We start from the raw sequence: 19,720 nt of genomic DNA, 5'->3' as shown, positions 1-19,720 counted from the left end.
CAAATGCACATTCTTTATTACTAGTTAGGCCCAGAAAATCCCTGACAAACATTGATTTTGGTGAGCTGGGTGGGATCTCATTGGGAAACTCAAGGACATCTTTAGCTTGGATTGAAGGCAGATCTAACCAACCACCCCTGGGCTCCACCCTGGCTCCTTCCTTGCCTTGCAGCAGTTGCCTTGGGTAAGCCTGCAGAGAACACACCAAAGAGGGAGAGGTTGGGGTCCTGGGGTATTCCCAAGAGTGCTTGCCCCAGTCTAGCTCTATTTTTAACCCAATTTATCCTCCCAAGAGAAACACCATCCATAACCTGGTGCCCCCAATGTTTGTCCTTGGAATCCATTTTGTTCTTCATCCACTGCTGACTGAAAAGGGACTTGGGATGGGGGCAGCCTGAGGCTGAAAGCTAGCGTGTGTAGTGAACACTCCCCAAAGCACTGTTTTTCTTCAAGACACCCCAGGTCTTTCAGGCAGGCTGGTGGGCAACCAGGAAAATAGCTATCCTTCTCAAAGGAGGAAATCAGCAGAGGAATTCAGAAAAGCTCTGCCTGCATTTTTGTGAGGACACTTTCCCAAACTTTGTCACTGCTCATTTATCTCACCTGAGACCAATGAGACAAGCAGTTTGGTTACTCAAGACCTTTCATAAGGGCTGGGCATGGTGGCTCACAGCCACTCGGGAGGCTGAGGCAGAGGATCACTTGAGCCCAGGAGTTTGAGGCTGCAGTGAGCTATGATGATCATGCCACTGCACTCCAGCCTGGGCGACAAAATGAGACCTCATTTCTCCAAAAAATAAAAAACAAAAACAAAACAAAAAACCTTTCATGAAAGTCTCTTTCGCATTGGCCCCAGAACCACAGAAATGGATCTGGATGTTACTTCAATTGGTTTTATCCAAGGTCACGCTATATGCAAGGCAAAGAATACATCCCTGATCTAATGTGTATGCCAAATTATGCTCTTTCCTATCTTCTAACCAAATTCACAATAAAAGATTATGCTGTGTGTACTAGATAATAACATACAAGTCTAGCTCCCAAAACATACTAGGCAATAACTATTTCTTTAATGAATTAAATGAAATTAATTAAAGTTGCTACCATCTATAGAATTTAACACTACAACTCCCCAAACTTTTCTAAGTTAATTCCCACACCAATGAAAAAATTCAACTCTACAAAAACAATTTTGTTCTCCCTTTTCCCCCTAATGAGTGTCAAATGATCTCTTCTTCCCTGACTTCCTTTCACTCTTCTTGACTGCAGCCAGTTGGGGTCTCAGTGAGGTGTGGGTCTATCAGTGAGGTGTTACTTCTTGTGGCTTTGGCAGATCTTCTAATGTCACAGGTTCAGCTTCTTCAGAAACAAGCAAGTTTGGTGGAGCTAAGACACAAAAACAGGACTTCACCTGTAAAACTAATAAAACAAAAATAAGCAAAAATCAACACTGCAGTAATTTCAAAAGGAATGATAGCACTTGCAAGGAAAAGCAGTGTTTCTAGAATACAATATAGCCTGTAACTCTAAAATCACATGGCTGCTCCCAGCCAAATACATGGCATTTTCAGGAAAAGGAGGTTAAGAGAAAAAAAAAACAGAAAATGGTTGATTTAAAACAGGCTTTATAACTATAACTTCAGCTTCTCCAGGGTGTCAACCAATTAGTATCAGCCAACCACAATCTACTACCTGAAAAAGTTGACAGCAATTAGGAGAAATCCCCTAAAGACTGAGTGTTATACTCAGAAGTAGGCTCTCTTTATTCAAATAAATGAATAAAATAAGAAAATAAATACATACGTATTTGTGTGTATGTATACTCACAATGATAAAAAGTACTTAATTTGGGTAATAGGATAATGGATTATTTTATCTAATTTTCTCTACAATTTTGGTTTCAAATTTTCTGTTAAGTAAATAAGTTACTTTTTTATCAGAAGGGGGTCCTGGGAAATTGGTTTCTCTTTGGAGTGCTTCCATCTTACTTACCTTCCTGAAATCAATGAGTTTACGCTGGGTCAACGCTGCCATTCTCAACTGGCATACGGACTCTCTTGCATTTATAGCACACCTTGTTCTGTGGAAAATTCATGGCATTACACCATGGGCAGGCCCAATTCACTGGGATGGAGCATGAGGCAGGCTTCTGTTGCTGGGATTCTGAGGCCTTTTTCCTTTTTTGTTCCTTGACCTTCTGCCCCTGAGGCTGGTGTTTCCATGGGCTATTTTTCACACCATGGCTCTTGCTATCCTCCAGAGGGGTTGCCTGGGGCCTCTCCTGATCTTCCTTCTGGCTGTGGCTCTTGCTAAACCTCAGTGAGGCTGTGCCCTGGGGAATCACTGGATGTTTCTTCAGGCTGTGGCTGTTGCTGTCCCCCAAGGAGACCATCTCCTGGTGCACCACTGGATCTTTCTTCAGGCTGTCACTGTTGCTGTCCCCTAGGGGGACCATCTCCTTGGGCATCACTAGATCTTTCTTCATGCTGTGGCTGTTGCTGTCCCCCAGGGGGACCATCTCCTCGGGCATCACTAACTCTTTCTTCAGGCTGTGGATCCTGCTGAACCCCAGGGAGGCTGTCCCCTGGGGCACCACTGGCACTTTCTTCAGGCTGTGTCTCCTGCTAAACGTCAGGGGAGCTGTGCCCTGGGGCACCACTGGATCTTTCTTCAGGCTATGGCTGTTGCTGTCCTCCAGGGGGACCATGTTCTGGGGCATCACTGGATCTTTCTTCATCCTGTGACTCTTGCTGTCCCCCAGGGGGACCAGCTCCTTGGGCACAACTGGATCTTTCTTCAGGCTGTGGCTGTGGCTTTCCCCCAGGGGGACCATCTCCTTGGGCATCATTTGCACTTTCTTCTGGCTGTGCCTCCTGCTATACATCAGGGGAGCTGTGCCCTGGGCCACCACTGGATCTTTCTTCAGGCTATGGCTGTTGCTGTCCCCTAGGGGGACCATCTCCTGGCACATCATTGGATCTTTCTTCAGACTGTGGCTGTTGCTCTCCCCCAGGGGGACCATCTTCTGGGGCATCACTGGATCTTTCTTCATGCTGTGGCTGTTGCTGTCCCCCAGGGAGACCATCTCCTTGTGCACAACTGGATTTTTCGTCAGGCTGTGGCTGTTGCTGTCCTCTATGGGGACAATCTCCTTGGGCATCACTGGATCTTTCTTCATGCTGTGGCTGTTGCTGTCCCCCGGGGGGATCATCTCCTTGGGCACAACTGGATCTTTCTTCAGGCTGTGGCTGTTGCTGTCCCCTAGGGGGACCATCTCCTTGGGCATCACTGGTTTTTTCTCCAGGCTGTGGCTCCTGCTAAACTCTGGGGGAGCTGTGCCCTCTTGCATCACTGGATCTTTCTTCAGGCTGTGGCTGCTGCTGTCCCCTTGGGAGGTCATTCCTTGGGGACACTCAGAACCTTCCTTTTGGTTGCAGCTTCTGTTATCTCCTGGGTGATACACTCCCTGGAAATTCTCAGGATATCCATCCTGGCCATGGCACTTCTGGTCCCACGGAGGGGCCGTCTCCTCCTGGGACCCCACTGTGGCCCAAAGACCAGGTGGATAGATCCCTGCAGGAGGCATCTGTGGTGCAATTGCTGCTGCTGATTCCATTACTACTGGGGGTGGTAGAGGTGTTGAGTATGGCAGTCCCATTGGTGAAGGCATATAGAATGGGACTGGATGAGGTGCCTGCATTAGCAGAAGAGGTTGCATGCCCTGGACCCTGCCACTCTGGGGTTCAGGCATGTAATACACAGCTGTTGGGGCTGCTACCTGGGCTTCCGAATGTGGCATTCCCTGTGCCTCTGTGGCCACCGCCTCACTCTGTTCTGCATTTAAAGTCCCGGCCACAGGCCCATACTGGCCGGCTTCTGGACGGGGTACAAAATCCTGAGGCATCGGATAGACCTGCATGGATCTCTCAACTTCTAGCAGCCTCCCGCATAACCTATCACGCTCATTCAGCACCTGCTGCAGGGCGGCCTGCGTGAGGTGCAGCTGTGTTGCCACCTCCTCATGCTCCAGGCACAGCTGCTGCAGCTGGGAAGTTAGAGCCCAGGAGGTCGCCTGGCACTCCTCCACATGCCCTTGCAGCCGCCAAACCTGGTACAGCAGCTCCTCCCGCTGCCTCGCGGCCACTCGCACACTCAGAGCCAAAGCGCTCCAGGTACAGGCCCTCTTAATGGCACGGGGCACCCGCGGGTCGGCCACAATGGCCTGAAGCCGGTCCTCTACCTCGTTCCACGGCCGCGAGCGGAAGGCCGTGTAAAAGGCTGGGCTGCCGCCGTTCCTGAGGACTTCATTGTTGATGAACCTGATCACATCATCATGGCGGAACCCACTGGCATGGTCCCCAAAGTTCATCGCCATGGCGGCTGCGGCCTAGTCAAGCAGCTGCCTCACGGTGCGTCGCCTCGGCTGCCGCCGCCGCTTCCGGTACCGGCTGCTGCCGACAACCAGTCCACCCCTCACCTCCCCTTTCAGTCTTACTTTAGTCCTTGCTCAGTCCTGGCCTGCTCCTTGGCCTCCTTCCTCCCTCACTCCCTTGTCTCACAAAGAGAGAAGCAGGTCCCCCTCGCCACACCGAACCCTATCGGCGACTCCGCGACACATCACAGAGAAAAGCTGAGTCATGCCGCAAGGCCAGCTGGGACCAGCTTCCTTTGAGAAGGCACTTCCTGAATGGAGAGCCACCAAGCGGCTGAGCTGGGAACTGCAGTGAGCCCAGAGACGGAGAGGGAAGGGCAGGTTTTTTGGAGACGATAAAGTGGCTATTTGCACACCCGGAGTGGAATGGACACACACACACACACACACACACACACACACATAATTCTGCTCTGAAAGGGAAGGTGGGTTTGAGAGGTGACAGCATGCTGGCAGTCCTCAGAGCCCTCGCTTGCTCTCGGCACCTCCCCTGCCTGGGCTCCCACTTTGGTGGCATTTGAGGAGCCCTTCAGCCCCCCGCACTGCACTGTAGGAGCCCTTTTCTGGGCTGGCCAAGGCTGGAGCCCACTCCTTCAGCTTGCAGGGAGGTGTGGAGGGAGAGGCGTGAGCGGGAACCAGGGCTGCGTGTGGCGCTTGTGGGCCAGCTGGGGTTCTGGTGGGCGTAGGCTTGATGGGCCCTGCACTCGGAGCAGCCGGCCAGCCCTGCTGGCCCCGGGCAATGAGGGACTTAGCACCCGGGCCAGTGGCTGCGGAGGGTGTACTGGGTCCCCCAGCAGTGCCAGCCCACCGGCGCTGCGCTCGATTTCTCACTGAGCCTTAGCTGCCTTCCAGCGGGGCAGGGCTCGGGACCTGCAGCCCGCCATGCCTGAGCCTCTCACCCACTCCATGGGCTCCTGTGCAGCCCGAGCCTCCCCAACGAGCACCACCCCCTGCTCCACGGCGCCCAGTCCCATCGACCACCCAAGGGCTGAGGAATGCGAGCACACGGCGCGGGACTGGCAGGCAGCTCCACCTGCAGCCCTGGTGCAGGATCCACTAGGTGAAGCCAGCTGGGCTCCTGAGTCTGGTGGGAACGTGGAGAGTCTTTATATCTAGCTCAGGGATTGTAAATACACCAATCAGCACCCTGTGTTTAGCTCAAGGTTTGTGAGTGCACCAATCGACACTCTGTATCTAGCTGCTCGGGTGAGGACATGGAGAACCTTTATGTCTAGCTCAGGGATTGTAAATACACCAATTGACACTCTGTATCTAGCTGCTCTGGTGAGGACGTGGAGAACCTTTATGTCTAGCTCAAGGATTGTAAATACACCAATCGGCACTCTGTATCTAGCTCAAGGTTTGTAAACACACCAATCAGCACCCTGTGTTTAGCTCAAGGTTTGTGAGTGCACCAATCGACACTCTGTATCTAGCTGCTCTGGTGAGGACGTGGAGAACCTTTATGTCTAGCTCAAGGATTGTAAATACACCAATCGGCACTCTGTATCTAGCTCAAGGTTTGTAAACACACCAATCAGCACCCTGTGTTTAGCTCAAGGTTTGTGAGTGCACCAATCGACACTCTGTATCTAGCTGCTCTGGTGAGGACGTGGAGAACCTTTATGTCTAGCTCAAGGATTGTAAATATACCAATCGGCACTCTGTATCTAGCTCAAGGTTTGTAAACACACCAATCAGCACCCTGTGTTTAGCTCAAGGTTTGTGAATGCACCAATCGACACTCTGTATCTAGCTGCTCTGGTGGGGCCTTGGAGAACCTGTGTGTGTAAACTCTGTATCTAACTAATCTGATGGGGACGTGGAGAACCTTTGTGTCTAGCTCAGGGATTGTAAACACCAATCAGCACCCTGACAAAACAGGCCACTGGGCTCTACCAATCAGCAGGATGTGGGTGGGGCCAGATAAAAGAATAAAAGCAGGCTGCCGGAGCCTGCAGTGGCAACCCGCTCGGGTCCCCTTCCACACTGTGGAAGCTTTGTTCTTTTGCTCTTTGCAATAAATCTTGCTACTGCTCACTCTTTGGGTCCACGCTGCTTTTATGAGCTGTAACACTTACCGCGAAGGTCTGCAGCTTCACTCCTGAGCCAGCGAGACCACGAACCCACCAGAAGGAAGAAACTCCGAACACATCTGAACATCAGAAGGGACAGACTCCAGACGCGCCACCTTAAGAGCTGTAACACTCACCGCGAGGGTCCGTGGCTTCATTCTTGAAGTCAGTGAGACCAAGAACCCACAAATTCTGGACACAGGTGAAAGGAGCTCAGAGACCTTCTGAGTGGGGTTTGGAGACTGGAGGAGTAGGGGGATGTAGGTGTAGATGGAAGAAAATAAAGTTGCAAGGCTCTCAGTTCAGGGAAGTGAATAGGGTACAAGCTGGTGGAGCAGATGCCCTTGTTGGGCCAACAGTGAGAACCAGGCTCAGTTGTATGCCCTGTACATGAGTGAAGTGAGAGGCTGGCAGCTGTTAGAGGGATTACAAGATTCAAACCACAGGTGAAGGCTAACCAGGGACACTAGAAAAAGCACCACTACCATGGCTGAGTAGATAAGGCAGGAAGGGAAGCCAGACCAAGATGTTCTGGGAAGACAGGGAGCTATCAAAAACAGGAGGCCACTACTAGGATGCATGACCTAATTCGGTGAACAGGAGAAGACATTTCAGAACTTAGCCTGGTCAACCTAAAAGGAAGAAACTGAACCAAAGTTAATATAAGTAGTGAGTTTATTTGGGCCAAGTTTGAGGATTGTAATGTCAGAGTATAAATTTAAGTTGTCCTAAATATATACCCCAATTGACAGTTACAAGTATTTTTTTAAGAAAGCGTTCCTTAGTTATTTATTAAAAATTTACATTAAAATAGCATAAACTATTAATTGGCTATACATTATTATTTGTATTACAAATTTTAAAAACATAAAGATAATGGGTAAGACAACTTGTCAAAAACAAAATGACTTTAAATAATTGCCCACAGATACGGACACAGAGGATATGATTAAAGTCCCATACTCATGTCCCTCTGGGACTATATACCTCACTTAGTTCAGACTGCTGTAACATATTTTTGTTTCCTCAGCATCCTGAGATAGAATGCTCTGATGAATGATGAGAAAATGTGTGTGAACATGTGTGAGAAAAGTGAATACTAGTAATGATGTTGGATCTCAGATGTTTCTGAGGGCTTTCAAGAGGATACCAAAAGCCATATGAATAAATTTTCTATTACGGTGTGGGGGAAGGAAGGCTGCTGTTTGCCTGTTTGCTCAGTTCCTTCTCTTATACTTCTCAGTAGCCATACTGTCTTCAAGCCTCCTTCATAGTTCCTGCCTCACTCACTCTCACAGGAAGGATTTTTCTCTTTTTCAACTTTAAAACTAAATTCTTCACCTGTGGTTTGGATACCAGCCTCTCCCATCTCCTCGGGGAGTTTGATCCATTCATAGCGCTCCATTCTCTTATCTGTTTCAGCCTCTTCCTCTTCACTGGCTCCTTCCCATCACAGTAAGAGCATGTTCAAGTTTCTTTCCCCACCCAATAGTACAAGTTTCTTTTAACTTGACCTTTCTGTAGACTTTGACTCTTTCAACCAATCCCTTTTTGAAATTCAGTCCTCTCTTTTCTTCTGTGACACCAAACTCTACTGATTTTCTTCCCCTCTAGCTGCTCCTTCCTAGTTTCTTTATGCTGCTTGCTGTGCTTTCATTCACCTTTTAAATACCGGTGTCTTCCTGAGTTTTGTCCTAAGATCCCTCAGACCTCAGACACCCTGCCTTATTCCAGAGACTCTCTCTGTGTGATCTCATCTATTCTCTTGTTATAAGCTATCATCATTAATTGCTAAAGATTTCCAAAACTTTATGTCTAGTCATGCTTTGACCCTCAAACTTGAGACTCACCTAGCCAAAAACCTCCTACAAACTTTCACATGGATCTTGCATAAGAGCCGAATTCTCCACAAGTCCTAAACTCATCAATACTATTTTGGACAAATAGCTTGTCAAGTTTCTTAACATTTCTGAGGATCCACTTCCTTAAAGAGTTGTTGCAAAGATGAAATAAGAACATATATGTAAATACTATTTTTGTCATCACCCATATTACTATTAAATAAAATGAGACTTAAACTGGAATTTGAACAATGGGTAGAATTTAGATGAGGACAGTGAGGAGAAAAATGAACCTGAAATTGATAAAAGATGTTTCTCTATTATTTACCAATTGGCTGGTTGGCCAAGATTTGTACCAGGTCACCCTGTTCTGCCATATCCAGTTGAATTGTATTTCTCAACTCATTGGACAACTGCCTCTTGCGGTTTCATTCCATTATGATTTTAGAAGCTGGTATCTGGTCCCCCACCTACCTGCCTTCTATTTTTCAGCTATTTCCATGGATGCTCTTTGCTAGAGCTACACATCTGACACCAGCAAGGAGACACCATGTGTGTGCTGGCATTTGTGATATTTCCAGGATCTATGTTGGCTTCTGGGTACTGAAGGCATCATCTGCCTCTGATTAGAAATGAAACATGATTTCTGTATTTGGAATATACAGAAATATGAAAACACATATTAGGAGGATATAATTATGAGGGTAAATGATTTTGTATATAATAATAATAATAATATCTTCTTAGTTTAGCAATGGAAAAATTTAATGTGACTCAGAAATATGTTTAAAAACTTAATGTATTTATCACTGTATATGGATAAACAGATAACAGTTTTCCCTGAAAATAATATTTTCATACTTGGACGGTTCAACTTGCCAAGTGTTGAATAAATAGAAGGAGCAGAACTGTTTTTCTAGACATATAAAAAGGCACTCAGGTGTAAGAGAAGCAGTTATCAATATTGCCAGCTCTAATTTTCAAATTGGCACTAATCATTGTTGCGTATTAAGTGAAGGTAGAAATGATTTCCTATAAACTAACGCTAAAGTTGCTCACCGATTCTTTTCTATAGTCTTTTGTGTATTCATCTTATAAACAATAATAATGGTGCTAATAAAAAATTTTTCTTCTGACCTTTTTATACAGTAATAAATAATGAATACCTTCTTAGCACTTACAATGTGCTAGGCCCTGTGGATACTTTGTGTGTATTATCTTATGCAATCATCACCACAACCGTGTGAGTTAAGTAACAGTATTACTTCCATTTTTGGAATAAGTAAATTGGGGCTTAAGAGAATGAAATAACATTTACAAGGACCCACAGCTAGCGTTTTAATTCTAGGAAGCCAGAATTAATATCTGATTAAAATCCATGGTCTTAAAATTAAACTCTACAGCCAGAATGGCACATTTCCTCATAACTCTGAGACTCAAACTAACAGAATCAACATATTGTAGACATGATAATACATGTGCAAAACTTATACTGAACAAAAATGTCTTTTAATCCAAAGCCAAGAAGAACAAAACTTGCCTATAACCTATTAGGTAGCCCAAATGTATCTAAAAAATGGGTCAAAAGAAGAGGAGTGATCAATTTGAAACATAGAAAACAGGAATCAGAGAGTACAAATTGAAACTGATATTACAAACCTTTCCAACATAAAAGATGTTCTAGCCAATGAATAAGAACATTCCAGTCCTCTAGCCAGATCTATACCTGTAGTGATAGATGCATTAAGCCACAAAAGTTCCATGACAAATATCTATGAAAATCACTCAAGCAAAATCCCAGTTTTTCTCATTCCATGTTGACCTATGTGCCCTGATAATTATATGTTCCAGTATAACTTATAATTATGGAGGAAACTCAGTGATCATTATCCTACTTGCTGCAGTCTTTTTGACAGTTATGTTTATTGAAAAAGAAAAACGAGATAACACTCAGATTTATACATTGATCCCTTTTGTATTAAACTGCTACAAGCTACTCTCTGAGAGACTGGTATCATTTAAGTATCTGACCAAATTGAGCATCTTACTTATGGAACTGAGGAGCATACCCTGGAATGGGGTGCCCACACTAAGGTACATCTACCCTAGGAGACAACTCTATGTCATGATTCACAAAGTCACAGGTTTACTTCCTTGACCTAGACTGATCAAGGTAATCATTATAATTTCAGAGAGGATCACATATATGATGTTATTTGTAACAGTTCTCATTTGTTTGAAGGCCCTTCAAAATAGTTGAAATTACAGATAGAGGTATACCTCAGAGATACTGTGGGTCTGGTTCCAGACCACCAAAATAAAGTGAATATCACAATAAAGCAAATTACACAAATTTTTTGTTGCCCTGTCCATATAAAAGTTATGTTTATAATATGCTGTAGTCTATTAAGTGTGCAATAGCATTGTATAAAGCAATGTGTAGACCCTAATAAAAAATGCTTATTGCTAAAAAAAAAAAATGCTAACAATCATCTGAGCCTTCAGTGAGTAATACCCTTTTTGCCAGTGGATGGTATTGCCTCAGCATTGGTGATGGCTAACTGATCAGGGTGGTGGTTGCTGAAGGGTGGGGTGCCTAGGGAAATTTCTTAAAATAAGACAATAATAAAGTTTGCCACATGAATTGACCTTTCCTTTCATGAAAGATTTCTCTGTAGTATGCAGTGATTTTTGATAGCATTTTACCCACAGTAGAACTTCTTTCAAAATTGGAGTCAATCCTTCTAATCTTGCTGCTGCTTTATCAACTGAGTTTGTATAATATTCTAAATCCTTTGTTGTCATTTCAACAATGTTCACAGCTTCTTCACAAGGAGTAGTTTCCCTGTCAAGAAACCACTTTCTTTGCTCATGCATAAGAAACAATTTTTCATCCATTAAAGTTTTATCATGAAATTGCAACAATTCAGTCACATCTTTAGGGTCCACCTCTAATTCTAATTCTCTTCTATTTCCACCACATCTACAGTTACTTCCTCCACTGAGGTCTTGAACACCATAAATTCATTCATAAGTGTTGGAATCAACTTCTTCCAAACTCCTGATAATGTTGGTATTTTTACCTCCTCCCATAAATAACCAATGTAATTCTAGAATTGTGAATACTTTCCAGAAGGTTTTCAATTGACTTAGATCTGATCCATCAGAGGAATCACTGTCTATGGCAGCTATAGCCTTACAATATGTATTTCTTAAATAAGATGTAAAAGTAAAAATTACTCCTTGGTCCATGGACTGCAGAATGGATGTTGTGTCCGTGGGCATGAAAACAACATTCACTTCCCTGTACATTTCTATCATGGTCCTTGGGTAATCTGGTGCATTGTCAAGGAGCAGTAATATTTTGAAAGGAATCTTTTTTTCTGAGAAGTATGTCTCAACAGTGGACTTAAAATATTTGGTAAAACATGCTGCAAACAGATGTGCTTCCATTCAAGCTTTGTTGTTCCATTTATAGAGCATAGGCAGAGTAGATTTAGCAAAATTCTTAAGGGACCTAGGATTTTCAGAATGGTAAATGAGCATTGGCTTCAATTCGAAGTCACCAGCTGCATGAGCCCCTAACAAGAAAGTCGGCCTGTCCTTTGAAACTTTGAAGCCAGGCAGTAACTGTTCCTTTCTAGCTATGGAAGTCCTAGATGGCATCTTTTTCCAATATAAGATTTTGTCTACATTGAAAATCTGTTTAGTGTAGCCACTTTCATCAATGATCTTACCTATATCTTCTGGCTAACTTGCTACAGCTTCTACATCAGCACTTGCTGCTTCACCTTGCACTTTTATGTTATGGAGATGACTTCTTTCCATAAAACTCATGAACCAACCTCTGCTAGCTTCAAACACTTCTTCTGCAGCTTCTTCACGTTTCTCAGCCTTCATGGAATTGAATAAAGTTAGGGCCTTGCTCTGGATTAGGCTGTGGCTGGGGGGAATGTCCCAGCCAACCAAATGGCTGGTTTGATCTTCTATCCAGGCCACTAAAACTTTCTCCAGATCAATAATGAGGCTGTTTTGCTTTCTTATCATTCATGTGCTCACTGGAGTAACACTTTTAATTTCCTTCAAGAACTTTTCATTTCTATTCTCAACTTGACTATCTGTTTGGTGCAAAAGGCCAGCTTTCAGCCTATCTCAGTTTTCAACATACTTTCCTCACTAAGCTTAATCATTTCTAGCTTTTGATTTAAAGTGAGAGATGTGCAAATATTCCTTTCACTAAAACACCTAGAGACCATTGTCATTTATTAATTGGCCTCTCTATTACGGAATAGAGAGACCTCAGGAGAGGGAAAGAGAAGGAGCAATGGCCAGTAGGCGGAGCAGTCAGAATCCACACATCCTTTATCAATTATGTTTGCCTTCTTATGTGGGTGCAGTTTGTGGTGTCTTAATCAAAATAGTAACATCAAAGATCACTGATCACCATAACAGATATAATAATAATGAAAAATTTTGAACTATTGTGAAAATGACCAAGATGTGAAACAGAGACATGAAGTGAACGCGTGATATTTGAAAACTAATGCCGATAGACTTGCTCAATGCAGAGTTGCCGCAAATCCTGAATTCGTGAAAAAAAAGAAAAACCCACAGTATCTGTGAAGTACAATAAAGCAAAGTACAATAAAACAAGGTATGCCTGTGGTAGCAATTGTACAAAAAAATAAAAGTTTGGTTACATGCTGTAGTACTGCTAACGTTCTACTAAAGCAATACACCTTCATTATCTTCTGCCACAAGAACTGACCTTGTATATGTAATGAGCATTACACTTAATTTTAAATCACTGTAATATAATACGATTGCTTTTGAGCCACCTATTTCAGTTATCATTGGTAATATTTGTAGTGGCAATCTTGCTGTGTTGTATTTCCAAGAAGAGCTTTTTTTTTATTCCACCCCTTCTGTTGTTCTGTTGTTTTTCTCTCATTATTCGTTGTCAGAGAGCTAGAGATATTGGATTACCCTTCCCAGATTGTGTTTTAACTTGGCAAAAAAATTAAGACGCATATACAGTCATATGTTCCCATCCCTGCCCCTGTAGTTGTATGTCAGTAGGGCAAATTATGAGTGATATTAATCCATTTGGTATCAACACAGACTACATTACAAATGGTCCTATGAGTATATGTTATGATAAAAACATAAAAAATTCCTTTCCCATCGATCCATTTCACAAGTTAATAATGTTCCCACAAATAACCTTTTTAAATTAACAAATATTATAGATCTGCAACTCACAAAATTATCTAAAAAATGAGTTTTTTCAATTTGTATCATGTTTTAGAAGTTAGAAATTGTTGTGCTCCTCTGTCTGCTGTTTGTAAAAGAAAGGGAGAGAACACCCTTCTATTTATCCTAAATATTATTATCTTAGTATCCCACTCAATCCTCAATTTTCTGGATTCTGGATCCTATACACATTGCTCTACCATGTTTGATCTCACTAATGTTGCAAACTCCTTCCTAATTGTAAGATCCAAGGGAAATTATTTTCAATCTGGATCTTCCGATTGAATATGGTACTGATAATCACTCCCTCTTTTTTAAACTTCTTCACTTTTGAACTCCAGGAAATCAAACACCTCTAGTTAATATAGCATATCTCCAACCATTCTTTTTCTGTTTATTTTATGAGCTCCTGTTCTCGTATTTGCTCAATAAATATTGATGTTCCCCAGAGTCAGTGTTGTTCCTCTGATCTTCTCACTTTACACCTTTTCCCAAGTGATCAAATTTATGCTCAAGTTCTCAAATGTTACCCATATGCTGATAACTCCTACACCTATATCTCTAACCTATGTCTCTCATTCAGGCTTAAGACTTGTACTAAACTATATGCTGAATTCCTCAAATGGCTCACAGGAACCTTAATGGCACAAACTGAATTCATCTTTACATCCCATATCACATCCTATCCTGTTCCTGTAATTATGCATTGTCTGTTGCCATCATCCACTCAATTACCAAAACTAGACATTTTAAAGTCATATAGACTCCTCTCTCTCTTTCCCTGTCCCTATATCCAATTAGTGGCAATGTCCTCCTTTATATTCCTTTTTTTTTCATTACTTTAACATCTGTACTATCACTACCCATAGAAACTATCAGCATTTGCCTAGACTTGTACAACACCCTTAATGTCTTATTTAAGCACCTCACAATTTTCCCTGTTGGCCTTACTGATCTAATTTTTATCCACTCCCTTATCAAATGCTACATTCAAACAATGCTGAATTGCTTATAATCCCTCACACATGTCTTCTTGTTTCTCATGCAATTGGCTTTGTTTCTGCTGTCTTCTCTGCCTGGTTTCAAACACTCTTTACCTGGTTAACTTCTAATAATAATTTAATATTCAGTGTAGGTTTCATCTTATCTAGAAAGCATTCTTTATATCTGCACATAAGGCTATTTCCTACTATTCTATAAACTAGTCTATTCTATCTTGTTCATCTTTGTATCTCTAGCATTTAGCACAGTACCTGTTATACAATGCATGTTTATTGAATGCAGGAACATGAAAGGTAACTCCTAGTTATTGCATGCAGATTTGATGAACAACTCTAAACTCACCTTCTCCTTTCTCTTTTATAATGTCTAGCCCTCAGTTTCCATCTTCTCAGATAAAATAATCCTACTTTTTTTTTTTCATTTTTGAGATGGAGTCTTGCTCTGTCACCCAGGCTGGAGTACAGTGGTTCAATCTTGGCTCACTGCAACCTCCGCTTCCCGGGTTCAAGTGATTCTCTTGCATCAGCCTCCTGAGTAACTAGGACTACAGGTGTGTGTCACCACGCCCAGCTAATTTTTTGTATTTTTTAGTAGAGACGGGGTTTCATCGTGTTAGCTAGGATGGTCTCAATCTCCTGACCTCATGATCCAACCACCTCGGCCTCCCAAAGTGCTGGGATTATAGGCGTGAGCCACCGCGCCCTGCCAATCCTATTCTTTATAGTCTACTCTTGAAGATCTTTCTCCTTAATTATCCTCGTTACTTGTTACTTGCTACTTACGTTTAGATCTTCTCCAGTTCAAACACATCTTCTAGATATGCGGGCAAATCCCTAATTATGTATACAAAGTAGAATATTGTATTTTTTATGTTAATGTACACCACGATTATGCTCATTATTTTTTGACCTTTTGACCACAGTAGCATGCTACTGTGTTGATACTACTAAGTTGATATCTTTAGGACAATCAGAAACTCACTAAATATTTAATATGTATAAATAATATAGTACAGCAAACAAAGATAACCAAAAACATGGTCCCTACTCTTATGGAGTTTGCATCTTGTTTTAAAGGTGAAAGAGGTGGACATAGATAATAAACAAAAAGCATACAGCATGCATGGCAAATGCTATAAAGAAAATAACACAAGTGGCTGTAATATATAGTACTTGGGTCCCCAGAGAGGCTAATTTAGACAGACTCACAGCTCCTCTCTATAGATGTAAGCTAGATAGACTGATAAACTAGAAACCCATTGGCCTATGAGTATAATTTAGATTATTTTCCTCAAATGCATGCTGTATCCTACTCTAAATCTTACTCATGATTTTTCTGCCCACTCACCTTTAAAAACCCATATTCTTTTATCAGTATGACACATCTTCCAATTCATTTGAGTCAAGGAAATGTTAAAAGTGGTCCCACAGAGTCCCTGATTGAATTCATCTTTTTGCATTACAGAAAGTTAGAAATCTCACAGAGAATGTCTTTTCCTCTGTTTTACCACTTTCGACTTAACATTTCACTCCTTTAAAGACTATGGTGTTAACTCCCGGCTTGGTAGATGTATTGTAGACTCATTTTTCCATCTAGTTTCAGTCAGCATATAGTTAGCAAACATTATATTATAGATTTATGAAAAATAAGATTAGTCTCAGCATTTATACCTGTGAGATGCCCATTTTTGTTACTTGTCTACTCAGAGAAGTACATACCTACCATCAGTGTGTCTTCATAGTTCCCTTTTCCTCCTGTGCTTAGGACCTCCCTCAGAAGTCATAAAACTTATCGGGTTTTTTGTGGAAAAAAAATTACCCCAAAAGATGCAACTGCTAGTGCTTGTGATGGCAATGAAAAGAAAGTGGGAAGATGCAAGAAAGTGATGGTTCTTAGCCAGCAAAATAGAACTCGTACATGGGAAACTATAGTGATTGTAGTAGTATTTGCAATATTGAGAATATCCGTCTCTAGATATGTACTTTGGGACTCTTAAGAGTCTACAGCAGTATTTCCTAGAATTGCCTAATCATGAGAATCCCCTAAGACACATGCAAAATAGACTATCAGTCTCTCTCCTTTGGAAACTGTCATTCTGGAGAGAGGCTGAGGGCAGAGAATCTGCATTTTTAACAATTGTCCCGGATGAATATAAAGACCTGACAGGTTTGGGAAACACTGGTTTATGTAACTTCACTCATAGAATGTAGTACATGTGAAAATGGATTGTAAAGGTTTTCACAAATAATGAGTACTCAATAAATGTTTTTTATCCCTTTCCCTTTCCTCCTCCTTTTTCTGGCCCTTTTATGAAATTGTGATATCTAAGGAGGTTTATGTATCTCACTGCTAAAGCTCTGCTTCCTATGTGAAAGAGGAATCAAAATTTTACTTATTATTATGGTCGTCTCCCTCAAATTTGTGATAGAATAACAAAACTTAGCCTCTTCCAAGTGCCATATTACCTACCATGTCAAACATTCCTGGTAGCTGAATTTTATTTAGGCATTTGTCTTTAGGCCATTCATCAGTGTTATTTTGCATTTATCATTTTTTCCATTTAATTGGCTTGCAAATCTCAATATTTTTCTTAGGCTTAGAGTAATGGTGATTTTATCCAATTTGTTATGCCTTGGGAAAAAATAGATTGTTATTACTACAACAGCATTTTAATCAGGAGAATCATAGAACTAATTAGGGGCAGAAGTAAAATTAAAAGAACAGATTAATTCTCAATCCATTACACTTTCCACCACTCTACACTGCCTCTTAGCTTGCATACATGTAAACAATTATAAATGCTTATTTTAGAAGAGTAAACAAATTGTGAGGTATTACATATTCTAGAACATCTTTGTTCTGCTGAATCTATAAACCTTTTGTGCACAAACCGAATAATGTTTGGAATAAATGTTAATGTAATTCTTCAATTTTCAAATAAAATTTGTGGCATCGTTATTCATTTCTAACCCTTTTACCCTTTAACATAGCAGAACTAGATATGTCAGGTTTAACTGTCCATTCTAAAATGCATTCATTTCTGTTGATCTGAGTTTCTCAGAAATGACATCATTAGGGAAACTTCCAGTAACACACTGACTTTTAAATGTAGTTTATAACTTAATTTAACTCAACAGAAGTTTATGGACTAATCGCAAGTTATGTTTGAACTTACATTATCTCTTATATTGTTAGTTTCCCATCCATATGTTCTATATTCCCAAAGTAAATGGTCAGATCCTAGACAGCATAAACTACACATTAAATCTCTTTGTATTTTACCCAGCACCTAGTAAATTGTCATTAAATATATGTTACTTGGTTGATCATCTTCTCAGAGAACCACAAGGCACAACAGGGTTTCATAGAAGCACCTAATTTTTTCAGACCCCTTCCTAAAACCAAGTGAATGAGTAAACCACAGACTGAGGAAACTGGCAGGCCTCAATCTGAATCTAGCCTTCACAGAATAATAGTTAAGCCACCAGATTTTTAAAAGAAATTATCTCTCATGACAATCTTGTCACGTTAAAAAGAAAATCAATCAGTCAATCAATCTCAACAGCCCTACATCCATACCTCTCTGACATTTGTTAAGTTGTTGTCTATCTGTGGTAATGCAACCACTATCATTCTCCCTGTGAAAATCTCTGGAGATAAAGATTTTAAATATATGACTCATCATCCTGGTGATCAAGAGAGTTTGCTTGGTAACCAGCTTAAACTTCTCCATTTTTATCATTTTCTTTCCTCTTTTCCTTTTTTTTTTTTTTTTTTTTTTTTTTTGGTGATCAGAGACTAGAAAAAAATCTTTCATATTATAAACTTTATGTTGGAAAACTGTGACTAAGTCACCCCTTAGCCATCCATTCTCCAGAAGAAATAAACCTAGTTTATTTACCTTACCTTCACAAATTTTCTGAATCTTTATTTCTATCTCCCTGCCTTTGGTTTTACCCACTCCAAACCACACCACCAGTGATTTGAGACGAATGAAAAGAAGCATGTTAATTCCACTACCTTAACCCTAACCCTGCCTCCCCAATGACGTTAGGATAAAATTGAATTTCATTTGTATGCAAGGCCCTGACAACATAATGTCTACCAAATTTTTTCATCTAAATTCGTGCTACTTCCTGTCTTGCACTCCATGCTCCAGCAACTTTACTTGTGTTTTCCCACCGTTAATATAAATACCTTTGCTCCAGAGGCCCTCCTTGCTTGGAATACCCATGCCAAGCTGTCTCCACCACTTGGCTACTCATCCTTTAAGATTCCAAGGTCTCGTTGTTATTCCTAATCTCCGCTGATTTTCATAGAAAGGTGTCCACTTCCCCATAAAAAGCCATAGACTCCAGATATGTGAACCTACATATATAATAAAATTGTATAAAACTTACCCATACAGGCACACACACAAAGACACATGCATGTAAGTATAAAACTGGAGAAACTTGAATGGGAATAGTAGATTGTGCAAATGTTAATGTCAGGGCTATGATATTGTACTATGGTTTTGCAAGGTATTACTATTGGGATAAATAGAGTAAAGCATACACAGGACTTCAACGTATCTTACAACTGCATGTGAATCTACAATTACCTTGGTAACAAAAAATTTTAAGTGAAATTTTTTGCAGTTAAAAAAATTATACTCCATGTTAAGAACCCCTGCACTAACAAAATCTTAATATAGTGTTTCCCAAAGCGTTCCTGAAGATGTGTTTCAAAGCCTATTAAAGGTTCAGAGAAGTCAAGAAACAAAACAAAACAAAAACAAAAACAAAAACAAAAAACAAATAAAACAAACAAAAAAAAACCAGCCTTCTAAACTCAGGCTTTTCCAAGAGTATTTGCCCCCCAAAAATCCCCACTTATTTTTGTGGAATACTTATTAGTATTTAAGAAGGAGTTGCATTACACAGAATCTACTTTAAAAGTGCTGACTTGTTCATCACAAGATCAGGTTTGCCCTTATCATAACAGCCATGAATACCATTCAAGATAGATTTGAATTAGAATATTTCAGCAGACTGTTACCTTTCTTCTTTCATCATTGTTTTTGAGCAACATGGTTTACTTTGGGGTGATGCCTGTTTGGAAGGATAGGGCAACCA

The 19,720-nt window shown here is 41.3% G+C and overlaps 1 protein-coding gene across 2 annotated transcripts; it reads right to left on the bottom strand.

Moving 5' to 3' along the window:
* TEX13C (TEX13 family member C) lies at nt 1-4,689 on the bottom strand. 2 transcript variants are annotated; one of them, XM_055106657.1, is made up of 2 exons: nt 1,993-4,689; nt 1-1,419 (listed from the first exon to the last, which is right to left on the bottom strand). In XM_055106657.1, the coding sequence occupies exon 1, from the start codon at nt 4,373-4,375 to the stop codon at nt 2,012-2,014; it is 2,364 nt and encodes a 787-aa protein (XP_054962632.1). In that variant the 5' UTR covers nt 4,376-4,689; the 3' UTR covers nt 1-1,419; nt 1,993-2,011. The 2 variants fall into 2 exon arrangements, with proteins under 2 accessions (XP_054962632.1, XP_008974967.2); XM_008976719.3 differs by having other exon boundaries at nt 1-1,386; nt 1,993-4,647.
* Nucleotides 4,690-19,720: the final 15,031 nt, after the last annotated feature.

Source organism: Pan paniscus, chromosome X (assembly GCF_029289425.2).
Source record: "Pan paniscus chromosome X, NHGRI_mPanPan1-v2.0_pri, whole genome shotgun sequence".
NCBI lineage: Eukaryota > Metazoa > Chordata > Mammalia > Primates > Hominidae > Pan > Pan paniscus.
The sequence above is the reverse complement of the archived record's forward strand: the minus strand, read 5'-3'. Positions and strand labels throughout refer to the sequence as shown.

What these genes read in the sequence shown, in the direction of transcription:
- TEX13C (XM_055106657.1), bottom strand. Translation starts at nt 4,375, where the DNA reads ATGGCGATGAACTTTGGGGACCATGCCAGTGGGTTCCGCCATGATGAT.